Genomic DNA, 18623 nt, shown 5'->3' with positions numbered 1-18623 from the left:
GTTAGTTTACAATCCAGAGAAGGAATAAAATCTTGAACTGAATGTACAGAAAATGGGGATGCGTGGGAAGTGTTAAGTTTTACCTTGTCTAGGAAGTACTGAGTCACTGTATCAGAGCTGTTGGCAAGGTGATGGATTTAATTTAAATGGTTTAAGCTTTCTCTACCCTGAGGGTTTTTTTTTCTTTTTTTTTCTTCTGTTTTTAAAAGTTGTACCATATGTAATTTATTTGATGGTGCTCCTTCAGAAACATAGGGTTTAGGTTAAGTTTTTCATAGGATCATAAAATAATGCCCTGAAAGTGAAAAAGAAAGGTAATAATGCTTTTCTTTGGGGGTGGGGGAATTTTGCAGGCATAGCTCTTTTGTACCTACAGTTGTACCGGGTTACATGCGACCAGACCTACCTGCTCCGATCCCTGGATTACGTGAAGAGAACACTTCGGAATCTGAACGGCCGCAGGGTCACTTTCCTCTGTGGAGATGCTGGACCCCTTGCTGTAGGAGCTGTGGTATATCATAAACTCAAAAGCGATTGCGAGTCCCAGGAATGCATCACAAAGTGAGTTTTTAAAACTGGAAGTATTTTGTCTAAATTCTCCATTCAAGGTCTTATGTAGAAAGACATTGAAAAAGGAAATTATTTTTTAATTCATCTGCTGTTGCAAACAGGTCTTTCTGGGAAGTGAAGAGGTTTGTATATTAACCTTAAACATAATGATAAGATCATATGCCTCCCTTTCTTTTTTTTTTTTTTTTTTTTTTTTTTTTTTTAATTTTCACTTATCTATGATAGTCACAGAGAGAGAGAGAGAGAGAGGCAGAGACACAGGCAGAGGGAGAAGCAGGCTCCATTCACCGGGAGCCCGACGTGGGACTCGATCCCGGGTCCCCAGGATCGTGCCCTGGGCCAAAGGCAGGCGCCAAACCACTGCACCACCCAGGGATCCCCTATGCCTCCCTTTCTATCCAAGCTTGTGTCGGCCTTAATTTTGGGACAAATAAACATGTTTCTTCGTGTTACTCTAATCTTTTCCCTAAGTAACTTTTGGTTGTCTTCGTCACGTGAAAATTAACTCATATGCCTTAGATTCAGTACCATAACCAAGTTATTTTTAGGTTCTATTGTTTTGGAACAATTAGAAAGTATAAAATTTTTATTGCACCTATTGGTTTACATTCTTTTTTTAAGGGGTAGAAATCAGGGCCTACTCCCTTGGTTTGGCGGAGTATCTGGCACATGCTGCTCAGTTGATGTTGCCTGGAAGACAGAGCGACTCGAGCTATTTCCCAAGCATTGACTACATTTTAGTACTATTTTCTTTTAAATTTTAAATCACTTCCTTCTAATTCTGGGTTTCAAAATTGAATATCGTCTCTTACATGGTTTAAACTGATATAAAGATAGATATTTTGAACAGAGGGTGGGTGTATTGTTATTAATGTGACATCTGAGAAAGAAATTAGTGTCATAGGTTTTTGTTGTTTGGGTTTTGTTTGTATTTCTCGAAATCAGTTCTAAATTAAAAACAAATAATAGGTAATTTCTAAAGTGTTAGGTTACCAACAGCTTTAGGAAGAGGTATTTCAGACATTCTCTGGGAAAACAGAATTTTTCTTGTTGGGTAGACTTTTGCAGCTCCAGAGAACCATCGTGTGCCGCGATTCAGACCTTCCTGATGAGCTGCTTTATGGACGGGCAGGTTATCTGTATGCCTTACTCTACCTGAACACGGAGATCGGTCCAGGCACCGTGTGTGAGTCAGCTATTAAAGAGGTACTGTGGGGCTGCCGCCAACTGTGGGGCCATCCCTATCATTCCAACCCGTCTGTTAGCACAGAGCTATGTTAGTGGCTGGACTCTGCATCTAGATAGGAACGAGTGATTTCTTTCTTTTTTTTTTTTAAGATTTTATTTATTTATTCATAGAAACACAGAGAGAAAATGAGAGGCAGAGACACAGGCAGAGGGAGAAGCAGGCTCCATGCAGAGAGCCTGACGTGGGACTTGATTTAGGGTCTCCAGGATCACGCCACGCCCTGGGCTGCAGGCGGCCCTAAACCGCTGCGCCACCGGGGCTGCCCCAGAACGAGTGATTTCTTAAGGCAGCTCATAAAATCAATAAATAGCTCCTTTTTTTTTCCTTTCTAGGAATGTTCTTTAAAAATCTGTCCTCAAAAAAAATAAAATAAAATAATAAAAAATAAAAATCTGTCCTGTTAGCCTGATAATTCACCCATTTTAACTAGAACCAAACAACAGCAGCTTCAAAAAGATTGAATATTTAGTTCTCTTTCATAAAGTATCTGAATTGGTAGGCCGTCCCAGTGAATATGGCTAAGGATCTGGGTTCTTCTCTCATTCTCTCCCATATCCTAGGGGCATGCCCTTATCTGCAAGACTAAAGCTAATTGAGCACCCTTCGGCTCAAGACTGGGGGGGAGGGGGTAGTAGAGGATAAGCATCTTCTTTTTTAAGGCTGTGATCCAGAAGTTAGTTGTCTGCTTCGCTTCTGCTCACATCCTACTTCCAGAACTTAGTCAAAGGACTGTGTCTGTTTGTAGCGAAGAGGCCCGATGCCCAGCTAGAACTTGGAGCGTGGTTACCGAAGTATGAAGGGAGAAACGATAGGAGGAAACAATTTGTGTCTTTGCTACATAGTCATTACAGATATGATACTCTTTTGATTTAACTAAAATCCGCTTTCCTCAATAGACCTCATTTCATTAGCCTTTCATAAATAAGGCCAGTTCCTCCAGCCTCTCCTAGAAGATGTACGGCCAGTCTTGGAGGAAGCGTTGCAGTGACAAGGCAACTCAGTCTGATTTTTATAAGGAAGTTTTTCTAGATTCCAGTAAACTGTTCATACAAAGAACTTTTAATTTGACTTCCTAATTTCTTTTTCTACTCCGAGATTGTCTTCTGATTTCTCTCTGCCTTTATTTATTAGTTTGTAAACTAACGATAACAGTGGTGGCTACTGGCTACTTTAAGGATTTTTAAATTAGGTAATCTATACAGAATTGTTAGTATTAGATGAAAGCAGGATCGTGTCTTGATTGACACGGTCTCATTATCTCCATAGGTGGTCTGTGCTATTATTGAATCAGGCAAGACTCTGTCAAGGGAAGAAAGGAAGGCTGAGCGCTGTCCGCTGCTGTATCAGTGGCACAGGAAGCAGTATGTAGGAGCAGCCCATGGCATGGCTGGAATCTACTACATGTTAATGCAGGTAAGTACGAATGCTCTAAAATACTAATATAGTGACTGCGGCATGAAGTGTTTGACCAAAGAGGAAATGGGGACTGAAATTCTAGTGTAAGTCAAGCAGGTTGGAATAAACTAAGGATTCTACATTGAATCATAGATGCTTAGCTCTGCTTCATGAACCCCAAGCAGGGAGGTGCTCAGAGCACATTCCGCATGCAGCTTTGTACTGGGTTAGGTATCTGTTGCCTACATTTTTCTTTGTCCATGTTTTTCTGCTCATTGAAGTAGTTACTCTCTGGATAGAGGGGAACCTTCAGGGAGCACAAGGGCCTCCAGAATCCAGACAGGGGCAGAGACTTTCCGTATCCAGGTACCCCCAACTTGCTATCAGTTGTATTCTAAATTTTTACTAGTTTATTATTGTGTGTATACTCGTCTCTTAATCATACTTGACATCTACTGGGTTGAGTCTTTGCTGTTCTGTGCGGCAGAAAGAGACTCCACCCCGAATACTGCATCACTCTGCTTCCAGCCTTGTGGCCTGCGGTTCCCTCCCCTGCTGTGTACACGTGTAACCTACTTTTTTTTTCAATTATACCTTTCTTTATCTGCCACACCCATAACAGAGTAGTTCATTAATGTTCAGACTCACAAAGCTGGTCAAGAAGCATGGATTAGAATTTAGATCTTTTTTTACTAAAAACTCATATATTCCTTTTTTAAAATTTTTATTTCAAGTTCCCTTCTTAAACCTATTCTGTCAGTAAAGGAAATTCATATCTAAACAGGACTAATGTGCCCTTTTCTGGTACTTAGTTGTCTTTGTTTATTGTTGTAGACAGTAAAACAATATATTCCAATTTGTGACATTTTTTTTATATAGGGGGAAGTCTTAATGCTATTTGCCCCTTTCTCACTCTGACTTATTTCACTTAGCATAATTTCCTAACACGTTTCCATAATTTTCTAACACGTTTCCAAAGTAACTAGAATTCCTTATCTCATTTAGAAATAGCATTATTATTCTGGAAAGTTGGTTTGTGTGTGTTTTCTATTTCCCCAGGAAAATGTTTTACCACTAGCTTTCGAAACTTTCTTTTTAAATGATAATGTTAGGGGAACATAACCATACGGAAACCACACCAGTGAGACGTAACCTAGTTTAGATGTAGGTGTTGAGATTAATTTTGTTAGATATTAGGGGTTTCCCTGAGAGAAACGCCAGTGAGTTTGTCCCGTTTATCTGTTTTTAAAGTGAAGAACGTGGAAGTATTATTTAGTCAAGATTCTCTATATAAATCAGTGTCAGTTTTCTTGTAGCGACCACTAGACAGTGGTGTGCTGGAGCTGGCTCATTCGAGCTTCTTCCCTGCTGAGCACTTAGGGCCCGTCCACAGTGCAGCCTCCTGGCAGTGGGACGGAGCAATTCCTGACCTGCGCTGAGCAAGGCAGTTCTCCAGCAGATGCCCTTCAGTCTCTGTCTCCAGCATCAAAAAAAGCTGAAACAAAAAAAGACCTGCCCAAGTCTTAAATACCCAGATAATTGAATTAATTTGAATTTTATATGCTTCTCAAGTAGCCCAGGTAATTGATGCTTTGTTATATTAACTATAATACAAAGGCTTAAAAAAAAAACTTAAGAAAAAATAAATTCATTGTTCTGTTTTTATTTATTTATTTAAAGCCAGCAGCAAAAGTGGACCAAGAAACCTTGACAGAAATGGTGAAGCCTAGTATTGATTATGTGCGCCACAAAAGATTCCGATCTGGGAATTATCCGTCATCATTAAGCAACGAAACAGATCGCTTGGTCCACTGGTGTCACGGTGCCCCAGGTGTCATCCACATGCTTATGCAAGCTTACAAGGTCAGAACTTCCACGTATCATAAGCATTTAATGTTTAGAAATCCACTTTTTCCTCTACTAGGTTTGCAGTTTGATCCTGGCCAGCACATTTGATTGCAAACTAAAAACCTTTTAGAATTCATGTTTTTACAGAACAAAGTCTCCCTGTTTCGCTTTATCACCCCTGTGGTTGGAGCTGTAAGTGTAAGTGTATGTGTGTGTGTGTTAGTGGGAATTATATTCATGTGTAAAAGAAAACCTGGGTGACAGCATAGTGATGATTTTATTCAGAGTATGACTGTCCGATAAGGCAGAGGCATTCTTATAACCAAATGCTTTTTTGACTTCAGATCATTTTATTTTCTTGCTTGAGTCAAGACTTTATTATTGGATGATGATGCTTATTCAAGGCCTTTTAAATTAGGGTTTAAAATTGTTATAAAATCACTCATAAGGGATAAGTGTGATGTTTAAAGTTTTACACATATGAAGGGTTATAGAAAAATAGGCAGTACCTTTACTGATTAATTTTGGTAGTCTCAAGATAATATTTAGACACAATATTAAGAATACTTTGATTTTTCTCCTGGACTAAGAATTAACCTTGTAAGTTGAAAGCAAACAATGCTTCTTAGTTTTTTTTCACATGTTTTTAAGTGTTTTCTTAACATTTTACATAGTTGAAATTATAAACGGCTTATTGTTATATTCTGTAACATTTAAGTTTTTTTATCCTTTCTTGGAAAAAAAAATGAATGTGTAAAACATGAAAACATGTTTTCAAGCAAGTTTTTTTAGAAAACTACCACATTTTATTTTTTAAATTTCTTATTTGAGCCCACCTGGGGTGGCTCAGTCAGTTAAGTGTTGGCCTTCAACTCAGTTCATGATCCTTGGGCTCTGTGCTCAGCAGGGAGTCTGCTTCTCAACCCCTCCCTCTGCCGTTCCCCCACCCCACTTGTATACTCCAGCTCCCAAATGAATAAAATCTTTAAAAAAATTTTTAAACACACAATGTTTTATTAATTTCAGGCATACGGTGTAGTGATTCCACAAACTTCTATGTTATGCTGTGCTCCCAAATGTAGCCACCGTCTGTCACCATGCAAGGCTATCACAGTGTCATTGACTACATTCCTTACACTATGTCTTTTATTCCCGTAACTTACTCATTCCACAACTGGAAGCCGGTGTCGCCCACTCCCCTTCACCTATTTTACCCATCTCCCAAAACCATCAATTTGTTCTCTGTATTTACAGGTATGATTCTGCTTTTTGTTTGTTTATTCATTTTTCTTTTTTAGGTAATACATATGGGGGAAGTCTTAATGCTATTTGCCCCTTTCTCAGTCTGACTTATTTCACTTAGCATAATATCCACTTGGTCCATCCATGTTTTCCCAAATAGCATGATCTCATCTTTTTTTATGGCTGAGTAATATATATATAAACACACACACCACATTTTATCCATTCATCTGTCAATGGAAATTTAAGTCGCTTCCATATCTCAGCTATTATAAATAATGCTGCAGTAAACAGAGGTGCATATATCTTTTTGAATTAGTGTTTATGTTTTCTTTGGGTCAGTACCCAGTAGTGGAATTATTGGACCACATGCTTATCTCTATTTTTAAATTTTTGAGGAACCTCCATACTGTTTTCCACAGTGGCTGAACCAATTTACGTTCCCATCAATCGTGCACAAGGGTTTCTTTTTCTCCATATCCTCTCCAACACTTATGATTTCTTGTCTTTCTGAGTTTAGCCATTCTGACAGGTGTGAGATGATACTTCATTATAGTTTTGATTTGTATTTCCCTGGTGATTAGTGACGTGGAATGTCTTCTCATTGCCTGTTAGCCATCTGTAGGTTTTCTTTGCAAGAATGTCTTTTCAAGTCCTCTGCCCAGTAGTACCTAACAGTAACCACAATGAATGATTAGTCTTGGCAAAGTCTCTTTGTTTTGTAGAAATAAACAGAATTAATGAAGCAGAATTCATATTTCTACTTGGAAATAACAAAAGTTTCTGAATCAATTTTATTTTCCCTTTGTGACTAACCATAATAAATTATTTAGAAAAATTGTGGGGAATTACCACTCATGATTTAGGCTAATTTTTTAGAATTTTTCACCCCCCCCCCCACAACAGTAACACCTAAAGTATTGAAATATAAAAGGCATGAGCATTTAAGAAAATAACTCAGTAAGTTATGATATTCAGTCAGAGCAAAACACAGTGAAATAAACTCTTTGCAAATCAGAAGAACTTTATGATTCATCTTCTTAACAGCACCTCAGTTTTTAAATTAAGAGAATTCTGTTCAAATTGCTGCCTCCCTTTTTAGAGGCTTTAGAGTCATTGTTGTAATTTCAGCGACAGAGATAAATCTATAATATCATACATATCCAACCATAATAGGAATGTACTGCTGACAAAAAAAGGACCCTTTGATACTCAAAAAAGATTGTATAACTGATAAAAAGTAAAAACTTTTGTCAGACTCGTTTTTGTCTTTCACACTGAAGAGGATAAGCAATACAAGGAGGCACCCTGCATGACTAATAGTCTTGCCTTCTGGGGGTCTCCCCCACCCCTACCCCTGAGCCAGTGGTAAGCAGGTAATCAGGAGCCGGGGCTTCCAGTGGGGCCATCAGTGTAAGGAGGTCCATTTCTACTAGCCCTGCTGACCAGCACTGCCATCTGTTTCTACCACTGCTAGTCACACCGGGAGCAAACATAGCAGAGCTCTGCTATTAGCAATGCCACAGATGTCTCAGACCAGCTGCTACCTGTCCAGCTTTGGCTCAGAACATCATTTGAACCTCTGTCCCTGCTCTGCTTACTCCAAAACAGAAAGTTCTCTCCTAGAAAGCATGAAACAAAGACATACTAAGACCAATGAAGCTCAGTTCTGTCCATTTACATCCAGATTCTCAAACATGAGGAAGGCAAGGAACACCAGAATCTCTGGGGGCAGAAGGCATCGATTTTAATTTGGAAATGCATATATGGGGGATCCCTGGGTGGCTCAGTGGTTTGGTGCCTGCCTTCAGCCCGGGGTGTGATCCTGAGGCCCCGGGATCGAGTCCCACATCAGGCTCCCTGCATGGAGCCGGCTTCTCCCTCTGCCTGTGTCTCTGCCTCTCTCTCTGTGTCTCTCATGAATGAATGAATAAAGTCTTTTAAAAAAATGAAAAGGCATATATGGCGTAGTTTTACAATCAGAGGTGTGAGTGAAGTGTGAGATTCGTGTTTGACCAAGGCAGAGGGTGGTACGGGCAGAGACAGGGCAGGGTTGGTGGGTGGAGGATTGGAAATGCAAAGCTAGAGAAACACAGCTCAAGGCTCCTTTTTCTCTCAAGTTATTGAGGTTTTTTATGTTTTTTTAAAGATTTTATTTATTCATGAGAGAGACAGAAAGAGGCAGGGACACAGGCAGAGGGAGAAGCAGGCTCCCTGCAAGGAGCCCGATGCGGGACTCTATCCCAGGACCCCGGGATCACGTCCTGAGCTCAAGGCAGACACTCAACCACTGAGCCATCCAGGCGTCCCAACTCTCAGGTATTGTTAACTCAAATTACAAGCATCTGCATTCATTGAAGCTCTCTCAGAATTACAAAGTGCTTACATTTTATGTAATAAGTTTTCAACAGTTTCTCTTGCTGGCATGTGAACTCATGAGTACTTCAAGAATGTTTATGAAAGCATAGGTTTTCAGGTATTTGGAAGAATGCTAATATCCTTCACAAAGAAAACTGCAAATTGAGTCTAGGTTCACTTAATTTGTTTTCCCTTCCTATAGCTAATCATTCGTGTAGTTAGGTGTACTCTACTTTGTATGAACATATATTATTTGTTAATTTAAAATTATATGGGATTTTAAATGATCCTTGAAAAAAAATGTCAAGGTTTTAATAATAGTCTATGCTATATTAGGACTTTTATCAATTGCAAATGATTTTCTAACAAGGTCCATTGCGGACTGTATGGCTGGAAGCTATTTTGCTGAGCAGTTCTTGATTATCTGACAGTAAACTACAGGTAATGATAACAAATTCTACCTTCTTCTAACTGCACACTATGGGCCCTCTGGCATTAGCAGGTTTTGTGGCTTCAGGCACTATAAACAAATGCTAACATTGGTCAAGTGAAAATTGTGTTTGGGAAGGTATTTACAAACCTACTGCCCAGGAGAACCATGTCTGTCAAACCACAGTGCTACTGATGTAATCTTTTGATTCTGTGCTAATGTCTGAAGCCACCATGCCTTCCCCACGCCTATACCTACACGGCCAAGCTGAAAACCCCAGAGGAGAGCTGTATTAGAAATGCTCCCTGATGGTTAACTGTTGACCATATGTCAGAAAACGTTTTCATATAAACTGTGTTCCCAAAGCTCATTTGTAAGTTGATTATTTGAAGCATGGACTGTCTTTCTAGGAGTGCGTATCAGGATCAGCTGGAGAGATTCTTTCAAATTATACTTTCTTCCCCTCTTCCTCCAGATTTGATGCCTTCCTAAGTTTAAGCATCACTTTTATATAAATCTACCACACTCTAGCAATTTGTTTTCCAGTTGTTTCCCATTTTTTACTCTAACAAATAAGCTGCTATGAACATTGTTGTGTATAGATCTTTTTGTAGACGTGCATTTTCATTTTTTTTTGGACCAAAAACTAGGAGTGGAATTGCTGGATCAGAGAGGAACTGTAAGAAACTGCTTTTACTTTTTAAAAAGTAACAGTTGTTGTACCTTTTACATTCCATCAGCAATGTAAGAAAGTTCATATCTTTGGCAGCACTTGATACTGAAAGGCTTTTTAATTTTATTCTGGTGGATATTTCATTGTACTTTTTAATGGGTAGTAATTTTGCTTATGTTTGTGAGTCATTCATATATCTTCCTTTGTTGAACGTTTGTTCATTTCTTTTACCCATGTTGTTTTATTCTTTCTTTTATCTTTTTATTATTAAGTTGTGAGAGTCTTTCATATGTCCTGGTTATAAGTCTTTGTCAGATACTTGTTTTGCATATATGTTTTGGCTAATCATAATCTTTATGGTATCTTTTGATGAGTAGAGTTCTTAATTCTGATAAAGTCTATGTTTTATCAAGTTTTTAATGGTAATTTCTTTCATTATCTTGTCTAAGAAGCTGTTAACCTAAAAAATAAAACAGCCAGTTATTTTACCAGCAAAACGGGCTTCTTTGAGAATAGCAGAGAAGTACATTTGGGATATACAAGCTGTGACAAAACCATAGGCCAATCCAACAAACAAAGGAGACAAACAGTATTTTATGGAGAAGGAAAAAGGGGGGAGAGGTTGTTTTGAATGTAAGTCCATTGGAAAAAAGGAGTTCGGGGTCATGACAGTTTCTCATTGGCAGAGTTGCAGGGGTAGTCAAATCGACTAGTAGGAGATTCAGTAGACCTTTTTCCCTATTGGGGCCTATAATCAGTGATTCTGTTCTGTTTCCTCTTCTGTTGGGGTCTATAATTGACAAGTCTTTATGGAACTAACTAGAGTGGCGGGCTTTCCCTTCTAACCTCCCACCTCCATCTTAGTGAGATTTCCCTTTATATGTCACAAAATTTTACTCACCCCCAGGTTATACAGTTAATATTCTTCACACTGCAAGGTTTTAGATTCAGAACTCTGAATAAGTTTTGTATATTATATGTATATTTTATATATTAGGTTGTTATATGTGAGGTAAGAAGAGAGATTCTTTTTTTTTTAATCAGGATATCTGATTGTTCCTACATTGTTTATTGAAAAGATGTTTATTTTCCCCCATTTGATTGATTTGATGTCATCAATATTCGTAACAAGCCACTGAGATGAAGAACTAGTAGTATCCTCTTATAGTTGAGAACACTGAGACATAATAGCTTGAGCGACTTGTCCAGGGCCAGGCCACATAGTTAAAAGGTGACAGAGCTGAGATTCAAACTCAGGCGCTCTGACCCCAGAGTCCCCATCTCAGTTGCTTTCATGAGTTAGAGTGTTGCTTCCCACCCTGGTGAATAGATTCTGCATCAGGAATAGTGGGTAAAACGCAAATGTCTCTCTCTTTCCCCTTCTCCTGCCCTCTGCAGACACTGATTCACATAGTTCATCCCTTTTTTTTTCTTTTTTTTGGCCACTACTAATCAGTCACAGGTAGATGAATCCTGTTTGCTACCCCCAAGGAGATCATCTCTGGTGACCTTTTTGCCTCAAATTCATTGTCCAAAACTGACTAGCATGGAATGAGCGAAGCAAGTGGAGATTACTGATAGATTCTGAAGGAAGGACTAGAGACACAGAATAAATGAAATGTGAGGAGAAAGAGAAGAAAATTTAAAAGGTAATTTGAGGAGGCGAAAACCGCTTCCTCCTGCCAGGCAGTTGTCTTCACTGAGCTCATTTGTGTCTCTGCATGTAAACCACGGAGTGGAGGCAGTGCCAGTGAGTCCTGCAGCCCAGCAAGTCTGCTCCAGGAACTGCAGGAGGTGTCGTGCAGGTTTCCCTGGGATGGATTATGACACAACTCCCAACGTGGAGAGTGCCAGGCCCTCAGGGTCTTACGGATAATGTAGCTGCCCCAGGATATGGAGGATTCTTGACCTAGGTGACAGGATATTGCAGAATCATCAATCCCTCAGTTGACTTCAGAAGTTGACCAGAAGCAGAGGTTTTAGCACTACAGGTTATATTGCTCTAGGAAGCACAGAATGGTTATTTGTGACGTAACCTCTTAATCAAAGAGTTTCTGGTAGCTCTTGTTTTCATTTTTTTTTTTTAAGATTTTATTTTTTTATTTGACAAAGAAAGAGAGAACAAGAGCGCACAAGCAGGCAGAGCAGTAGGCAGAGGGAGAAGCAGATTCTCCCCTGGGCGGGGAGCCTGATGTGGGGCTTGACCCCAGGCCCCAGATCATGACCTTAGCCGAAGGCAGACGCTCAACTGACTGAGCCACCCAGGTGCCCTTGTTTTAATTTTTTAACTGAATTTTAGAATTGCTTTTGCAAAACCTCGAACAAAGAGAACAAGGAGAAGAGATGGGCAGATTGTGAGGTGCTGTACTGTGATGTTCCTGGTAGTTTTTGTTTTGCCCCCAGAACTATTTCAGGTTTCTTAATGTATCATTTACTCACCAGAAAGAGAAACTATTTGCTAACTCATCACTGAAAACCTCTTTTTTTTTTTTTTTTAAAGATTGTATTTTTTCATGAGACACAGAGAGAGGCAAAGACACAGGCAGAGGGAGAAGCAGGCTCCCTGCAGGGAGCCCGACATGGGACTCGATCCCGGGACTCTGGGATCACACCCTGAGCCAAAGGCAGATGCTCATCCACTGAGCCACCCAGGTGTCCCTGAAGTCCCTAAAAACCTCTTTTTAACACTGCTTTGCTTTTTCATTGCCCAGGTCTTTAAGGAGGAGAAATACTTGAAAGATGCCATGGAGTGTAGCGATGTCATTTGGCAGCGAGGTTTGCTTCGGAAGGGCTATGGGATCTGCCACGGGACAGCTGGGAATGGCTACTCTTTCCTGTCCCTGTACCATCTCACGCAGGATAAAAAGTATCTCTACCGAGCTTGCAAAGTAAGGAGTCTTTATCCAGCAACTTTTGAATACTCCAGAGCATGCACAAAATCCAAAAATACAGCTTCTCTCCTTTTAACCTGTTTTTCCCACCTCCATGGTCTCCCCTGTGTCTCTAGGATAGCCATACCCCTGGCCTGTCTTGGCATGTTGATCCCTCTCTGGTGCTCAGGAATCTTCTTCCTTGGGTTCTTGGTGAATTCGTTGTTGCCTCTTCACCAAGTGAAATCTCTGCTCTTAAATATGTTTCTTCTTAGTTTGCAGAGTGGTGTCTAGAATATGGAGCACACGGGTGCCGCATTCCTGACAGACCCTATTCTCTCTTTGAAGGTAAGAGTGAGCAGAAAACTCACTGTTTAACTCTCTGCCTGAGTGAATTTGGTCCTTCTGTGTCTCTCGGCACCGGGTCGATTACGTCTGCTCTTACTTGAGTAATAACTCCACAACTGTAAAATAACTGTGAACAAAATAGTTTATTGCTAAAACTATATTGAGTCTCTCTGCCTTACCTATATTGTGCACCTGTTAGTGCCCTTCAAATATTTCTAAATCTTTTCGTGAAGGATGCATGCTCCACCCCACCAAAGAAGAAAACAAAGGTTATTTCAGCATGGACCACTCTAGGGTGTCATGAGTCATTGTCTATTTCTAATAGGTTCTAATAAGTCAGTGGTTTTCAGATTTCTTAAGCTACTAGAACCTTTTCTTCAAACAAAAAGGTATAGGGAACTTTGGGAACAACCCAAATATAGGAAAACAGCTAGTGACACACACAAAATATGAATGAATTGCAAAATCATTGAGGGCAGAAGCCAGACACAACAGGCTGTGTATCATGGGGTTCCATTCGAAGGACATTCTGAAACAAGCCAGACTAATCCATGCTGGGGATGGCGACAGAGGTAGGCTACAGAGGACACACAGGAACTTCTTGGGGGAGGTGATGGAAATATTCCATATCTCTTGAGAGGACTTTGGTTTACACAAGTGTATGTATTTGTCAAAACTCAGAGGAGTCCCCTGAAGACTTGTGTGTCTCGTTGCATGTAAATTTTACATCAAAAGAAAAAGTATAGGGCCGCCCGGGTGGCTCAGCGGTTTAGTGCCACCTTCAGCCCAGGGCATGACCCTGGAGACCCAGGATCGAGTCCCATGTCGGGCTCCCTGCATGGAGCCTGTTTCTCTCTCTGCCTGTGTCTCTGCCTTCTCTCTCTGTCTCTCATTAATAAATAAATTAAGTCTTAAAAATTTTTTTCAAGTGTTTTTTTTTAAAGAAAAAGAAAAGAAAAAGTATAAATAAAAATCCAGTAAGGGAAGAATTGTTCTGATTGAAAAGGGAGATGAGAGGCCTGTAGGCTGGAGCCGGCTCACAGGCTTCCTCGCCCACCCTCCTGTAGGTCAGTTTAAAGCCTGATCTTAATGCAGACTGCAGTGACCTGGAATGGGGATTCTGATGAAAACAAAGTTCATTTTCTTTCTTTTTTTTTTTTTTTTTAAGATTTTATTTATTTGAGAGAATGAGCACGTGAGCAGGAGGAGGGGCAGAGACAAGCAGAGTCCCCACTGAACACAGCTCAACACAGGGCTTGATCCCTGGACTCTGAGACCATGACCTGTGCTGAAGTCAGATGCTTAACCTATTGAGCCACCCAGGCACCCCAAAAACCAAGTTTATTTTAAAGTAGCATTCGTGTGTGTGAGTGTGTGAATAATGGAATACTATTCAACCATAAAAAGAATGAAATCTTAACATTTGTAACAACATAGATGGAGCTAAGTGAATTCTGCTGAAGCAGAGTAAGTCAGTCAGAGAAAGACACCATGTGATTTCACTCCTATGTGGAATTTAAGAAACAGAAAAAACAAAGGGAAAAAAGAAAAACAAACCAAGAAACAGACTCGTAACTATAGAGAACACACTGCTGGTCACCAGAGGGAGGGGCAGGAGGAGGGGAAACAGGTGCTGGGGATGAAGGGTCCACTTGACAAGCGCTGAGTAATGTATGAAGTGTCGCATCACTGAATTGTACCTGGAGCTAACGGTGTATGTTAACTATACTGAAATGAAAACTCAAACTTTCTCAAAAATTAAAGTAGCATTCTTAAAATCTAAAGAAGATACAAAATGCAGCCTTTTGTATGGACTAAGAATAAAGCTTTGAGAAAGGAAAGTTTCTTGTTGAAATAGGGATAGCAGCACCCATAACTATTTAGGGAGCCATTCTGTTAGGAGATTAAAGCCCAGATTTTTTTTAAAAAATAAGACAGGGAAGAAAACTTACTGTTATCTGCTGGGTGCTAATATCAGAATTTCTTCGTTCCATTTTCTGCTTGTTTGTTTTTTTTATGAAGTCATTCGTAAAGTCCTCAGCGCCTTTTCTTTTTTTTTTTTTTTTAAAACAATGATAGTTAAGGGAAACAATTGTATCTTTTTTTTTTTTTAATTTTTATTTATGATAGTCACAGAGAGAGAGAGAGAGAGGCAGAGACACAGGCAGAGGGAGAAGCAGGCTCCATGCACCGGGAGCCTGATGTGGGATTCGATCCCGGGTCTCCAGGATCGCACCCTGGGCCAAAGGCAGGCGCCAAACCGCTGCGCCACCCAGGGATCCCCCTCAGCGCCTTTTCCATCAGCGTCACAGCCCCTGGTACAGGAAATGATTAAAGGTCAGTGTGTTTCCGACCCTCCCCATGTGCCCTTTAGTAAGAGGATCCACATTTACGTTGCAGGCATGGCCGGTGCCATTCACTTTCTCTCCGACATCCTGGCACCAGAGACCTCACGGTTCCCGGCCTTTGAACTTGCTCCTCCGCAGAGGGACAGAAAGATATAAAGTGACCCCTAAGACACCTGTTCGGACCAGAAGCCAGATTGCTCAGTGCCTGACACAGAACCAACTGTGAATCCTGAAGAAGGAAAAAAGGAGAAGCACACACCTTCCCGGGCCCCTGTGTTGCAGAGACCCTCGTGTTCGAGCATGGACGACAGAAACCATCCCATCAACGTTTTGTAGCAGTGTCCCCCTCACTGGTGTAAAATACGAATTCTTCACACCCAGCCTTCCGCAGCATTTGCATGTTTCTTGGTGTTTGTTGTCTGTAGGTGTAAGTTGTTCCAAACAGAAAGCCCTGCTCTTGCCATGAGCCCTGAGCTGGCCGTACGCGAGAGCACGGCAGCAACCCCTTCTCTGTACATAATACCTAAAGTGAGGTGTCTTGTGTATTGGCAGGGACTAGTCAATGGTGTCTCTCTTACGTGTCAGAAAGCTTCTTGAAGGTGATGTCCTGGTGATACTTTGTCAGCGCTCCTGTGAGTACCGTTCAGACAAGCACGAGGCAGAGACCGTTCCAAACGCTGAAAAGAAACAGAACAGATAAGAGGGCTTTTGCTGGAATGGCTGGGGGTGCGGGTTGAGCCGTTGCACAGGGTAGCTGAACGCTCCCACTTTGTGTCTTGTGTTCACCCTCAGTGTTTTTACGAGGCCACCGGGCATGCAGGGCAGCTCTCCCGGGGCTCCCTGTCCTCAGCACAAGTGTCGGGCCCCTGTATGGGGCTCCTGGGGCTCCTTTGGTCCCAGCACCCTGGGCAGTGGGCTTGGTGGCAGAGAACATTCAAGGGAAGCCCTTTCATGGCCACATTGTAAGTCAAGCAGCAGTGATGAAGCTTTGGAATTCTACATTTGGTTTATGGTATTAAAATTGACGGCACCTCAATTTTATCAACATCATAACATTATTAAGTTCAGTGGATGCAATTCCAGGTGGCGATAAGCAGATAGTCAACTGTTCCCATGTCCTTACAATTAAACTTACTGCAAAGTTTCCTGAGTTGTCACACTATAAATTTGGGAGGAATACAGTCGTTTTTTTGGTCTACTTTTGGGTGATTGAAATCTCACGTTTGTTGAAACCTATTAAGCCAAAACGGGATTAGTCTGCATTTATACATAGGGAAAACGTGAACCCAGAAAGTTGTGGGTCTGACATGTTTTATGTAAAAAGATGGACATTAATTTGTGTAAGCACACCCTCATGGGGATTTCACTTTTTAGAAAATTTTGTCATCACGATACGAGTGGCCTAGGACTTTCCATGTACTTTTCCTCTTGGGAGCTAAGGCATGGGTCCTAGGAGCCTAGACAGGCTTCTCTGGCCGCGTGGTCCCTGTCTAGGAGGGACGGTCTAATCATGTGTCAGCCCTTGTTTCCACTCCTATCATAAAGGAGCAAGAAAATCGATGTAAAAGACAAATCTCACGCGTATGCAATCCGTAGGCTGCTGCTGAGCCCTGTCTGTGGGGCCGGCACCCTAACGTGACCTTCCATCTCTAAATGATGCCTCACGGATCCCTTCACTGCAGACACTGGGGTTTTTGTTTTTGTTTTTTTATTTTTTAAGGATTTTATTTATTCATGAGAGACCCACAGAGAAAGGCAGAGACGCGGGCTCCCTACAGGGAGCCCGATGCGGGACCCAGTCCTGGGCTCCCGGGGTCACGCCCTGGGCAAAGGCAGCGGGCAGCCGCTCAACCGCTGGGCCCCCAGGGGGCCCCCAGACACTGTTCCTAAGATGATTGCCTTCTCTCAAGGTAGGCTGATGGCTTCCAGAGCATAAACGCTCATGGTCACGTGTTAGCCAGCCCCGGGGCCTGCTCCTGTGCTTCTCTGGCAGCCCACCCCCGTCGGGCAGCCCACCCCCGTCGTCCTGAATGCGTTGAGGGGGGCTGTCAGGCAGGAGTGCTCACCCGACCCCACAGCCCAGCCAAACAGCACTGCTCCCTCCCTCCGCACCCGCCTCACCCAAACCACGCACACGCCTCCAAGGCCTTGCCTGCCTCGGGGCTGCAGCTGAGAGCTTTGCCCCACCTCATTCCTTCCACAGGGGAAGCCGGTGGGACTACACAGGGGTGCGCCCCGACACGCCCCGTACGGCCTGCCCCACCTGGAGCGCGGAAGCCCTGATCCTGGACAGGTATCTCCAGACCGGAAACAGCAGGTGACCCACTTCCCTGAGCCTCTCACCACATATGACAAGTAAGCATTAGGCTTCCTTCTGACGAATGTACCGAGGCCCGCTTCCTAGCGCCTGCCCCGTGGCTGCGGCAGGACAGGCCCAGCGTCTGTCCCCGAAGGCAGGGCAGAAAACGGCAGCTCCTTCAAGGAGCAGACGGCTAGGCTCACGGTTCTAAGTGTTTGGAATTCAGATCTCGAAACCTCTCACAGTGATCCCTTGACTTGTCTGTGACCTCCAAAATGTGTCTTAATTTAAAAAATAAATGTATGCACAATCCCATTTTAAAATTTGAAAGAAAAAAAAAGGCCAATGGCCACAAAAAAGTGTGTGGGGTTCTTTGGTCTTGTTAGTAAAGAGTTTTGCGATGATGACTTGCAGGCTCCTCGTTTGTTCTCACCTCTGTGCGCATGTGAGTGAGGTTTGTTCAGGGGCATCCGTCACGGTTGCGAAGATTTCATTCTCCACTTAAACGCAGGGCAGCTGCCATCCTTACGACGTCCTGATCGTTCAGTGGAACCGTAACTGAAGGTCTCTGCAGGTGCAGCCCCTGTGAACCCCAAGGATCCCTGAAAGCTGGACAGTGATGGTAAGAGCAGCACAGGCTCAGCTGGTGCAGAGTATGGGCCTTCTGGTGACACGCGGCGACCACGCCACTGGAGGTGGCACACAGCACTGTGGGAAGGCGGGCAGCCTGGCCCAGGGTTAGCACTGGGATGGAGGACAGACACGGACAGTTCTCGCCAGTGGTCCTACTCCGACTTGCACCCACTACCCCTCCCCTAGGTGCCCCCCGCCCCCCAAAAGTAAGAATTGAAACCTGGGCGAGCCCTTGAGCAGCAGCATGTGACGAGGACAGGAGCAGCAGGGCCCCTTTCTCTGTCCTGTCCTCGGCTCCAGCCTCCTGCCCTCCACCTCCAGGCCGGGGGTGTGGGGGGACTCCGTGTAACTGTACTGCTG

General features: G+C 42.5%; 1 protein-coding gene across 1 annotated transcript in view; it reads left to right on the top strand.

The window, feature by feature from the left end:
- Positions 1-18037, top strand: part of LANCL2 (LanC like glutathione S-transferase 2) — a 48700-nt gene extending 30663 nt beyond the window's left edge. The window contains exons 3-9 of the mRNA XM_072791687.1: positions 354-561; positions 1629-1776; positions 3086-3232; positions 4895-5077; positions 12477-12653; positions 12911-12983; positions 15384-18037. Of these exons, the coding sequence (XP_072647788.1) occupies positions 354-561; positions 1629-1776; positions 3086-3232; positions 4895-5077; positions 12477-12653; positions 12911-12983; positions 15384-15487 (1040 nt within the window). The 3' untranslated portion in view covers positions 15488-18037. The remainder of the gene's footprint in view (positions 1-353; positions 562-1628; positions 1777-3085; positions 3233-4894; positions 5078-12476; positions 12654-12910; positions 12984-15383) is intronic.
- Positions 18038-18623: the final 586 nt, after the last annotated feature.

This window comes from Canis lupus, chromosome 21 (genome assembly GCF_048164855.1).
Source record: "Canis lupus baileyi chromosome 21, mCanLup2.hap1, whole genome shotgun sequence".
Lineage (NCBI taxonomy): Eukaryota > Metazoa > Chordata > Mammalia > Carnivora > Canidae > Canis > Canis lupus.
This window is presented reverse-complemented; position numbering and strand designations above follow the sequence as displayed.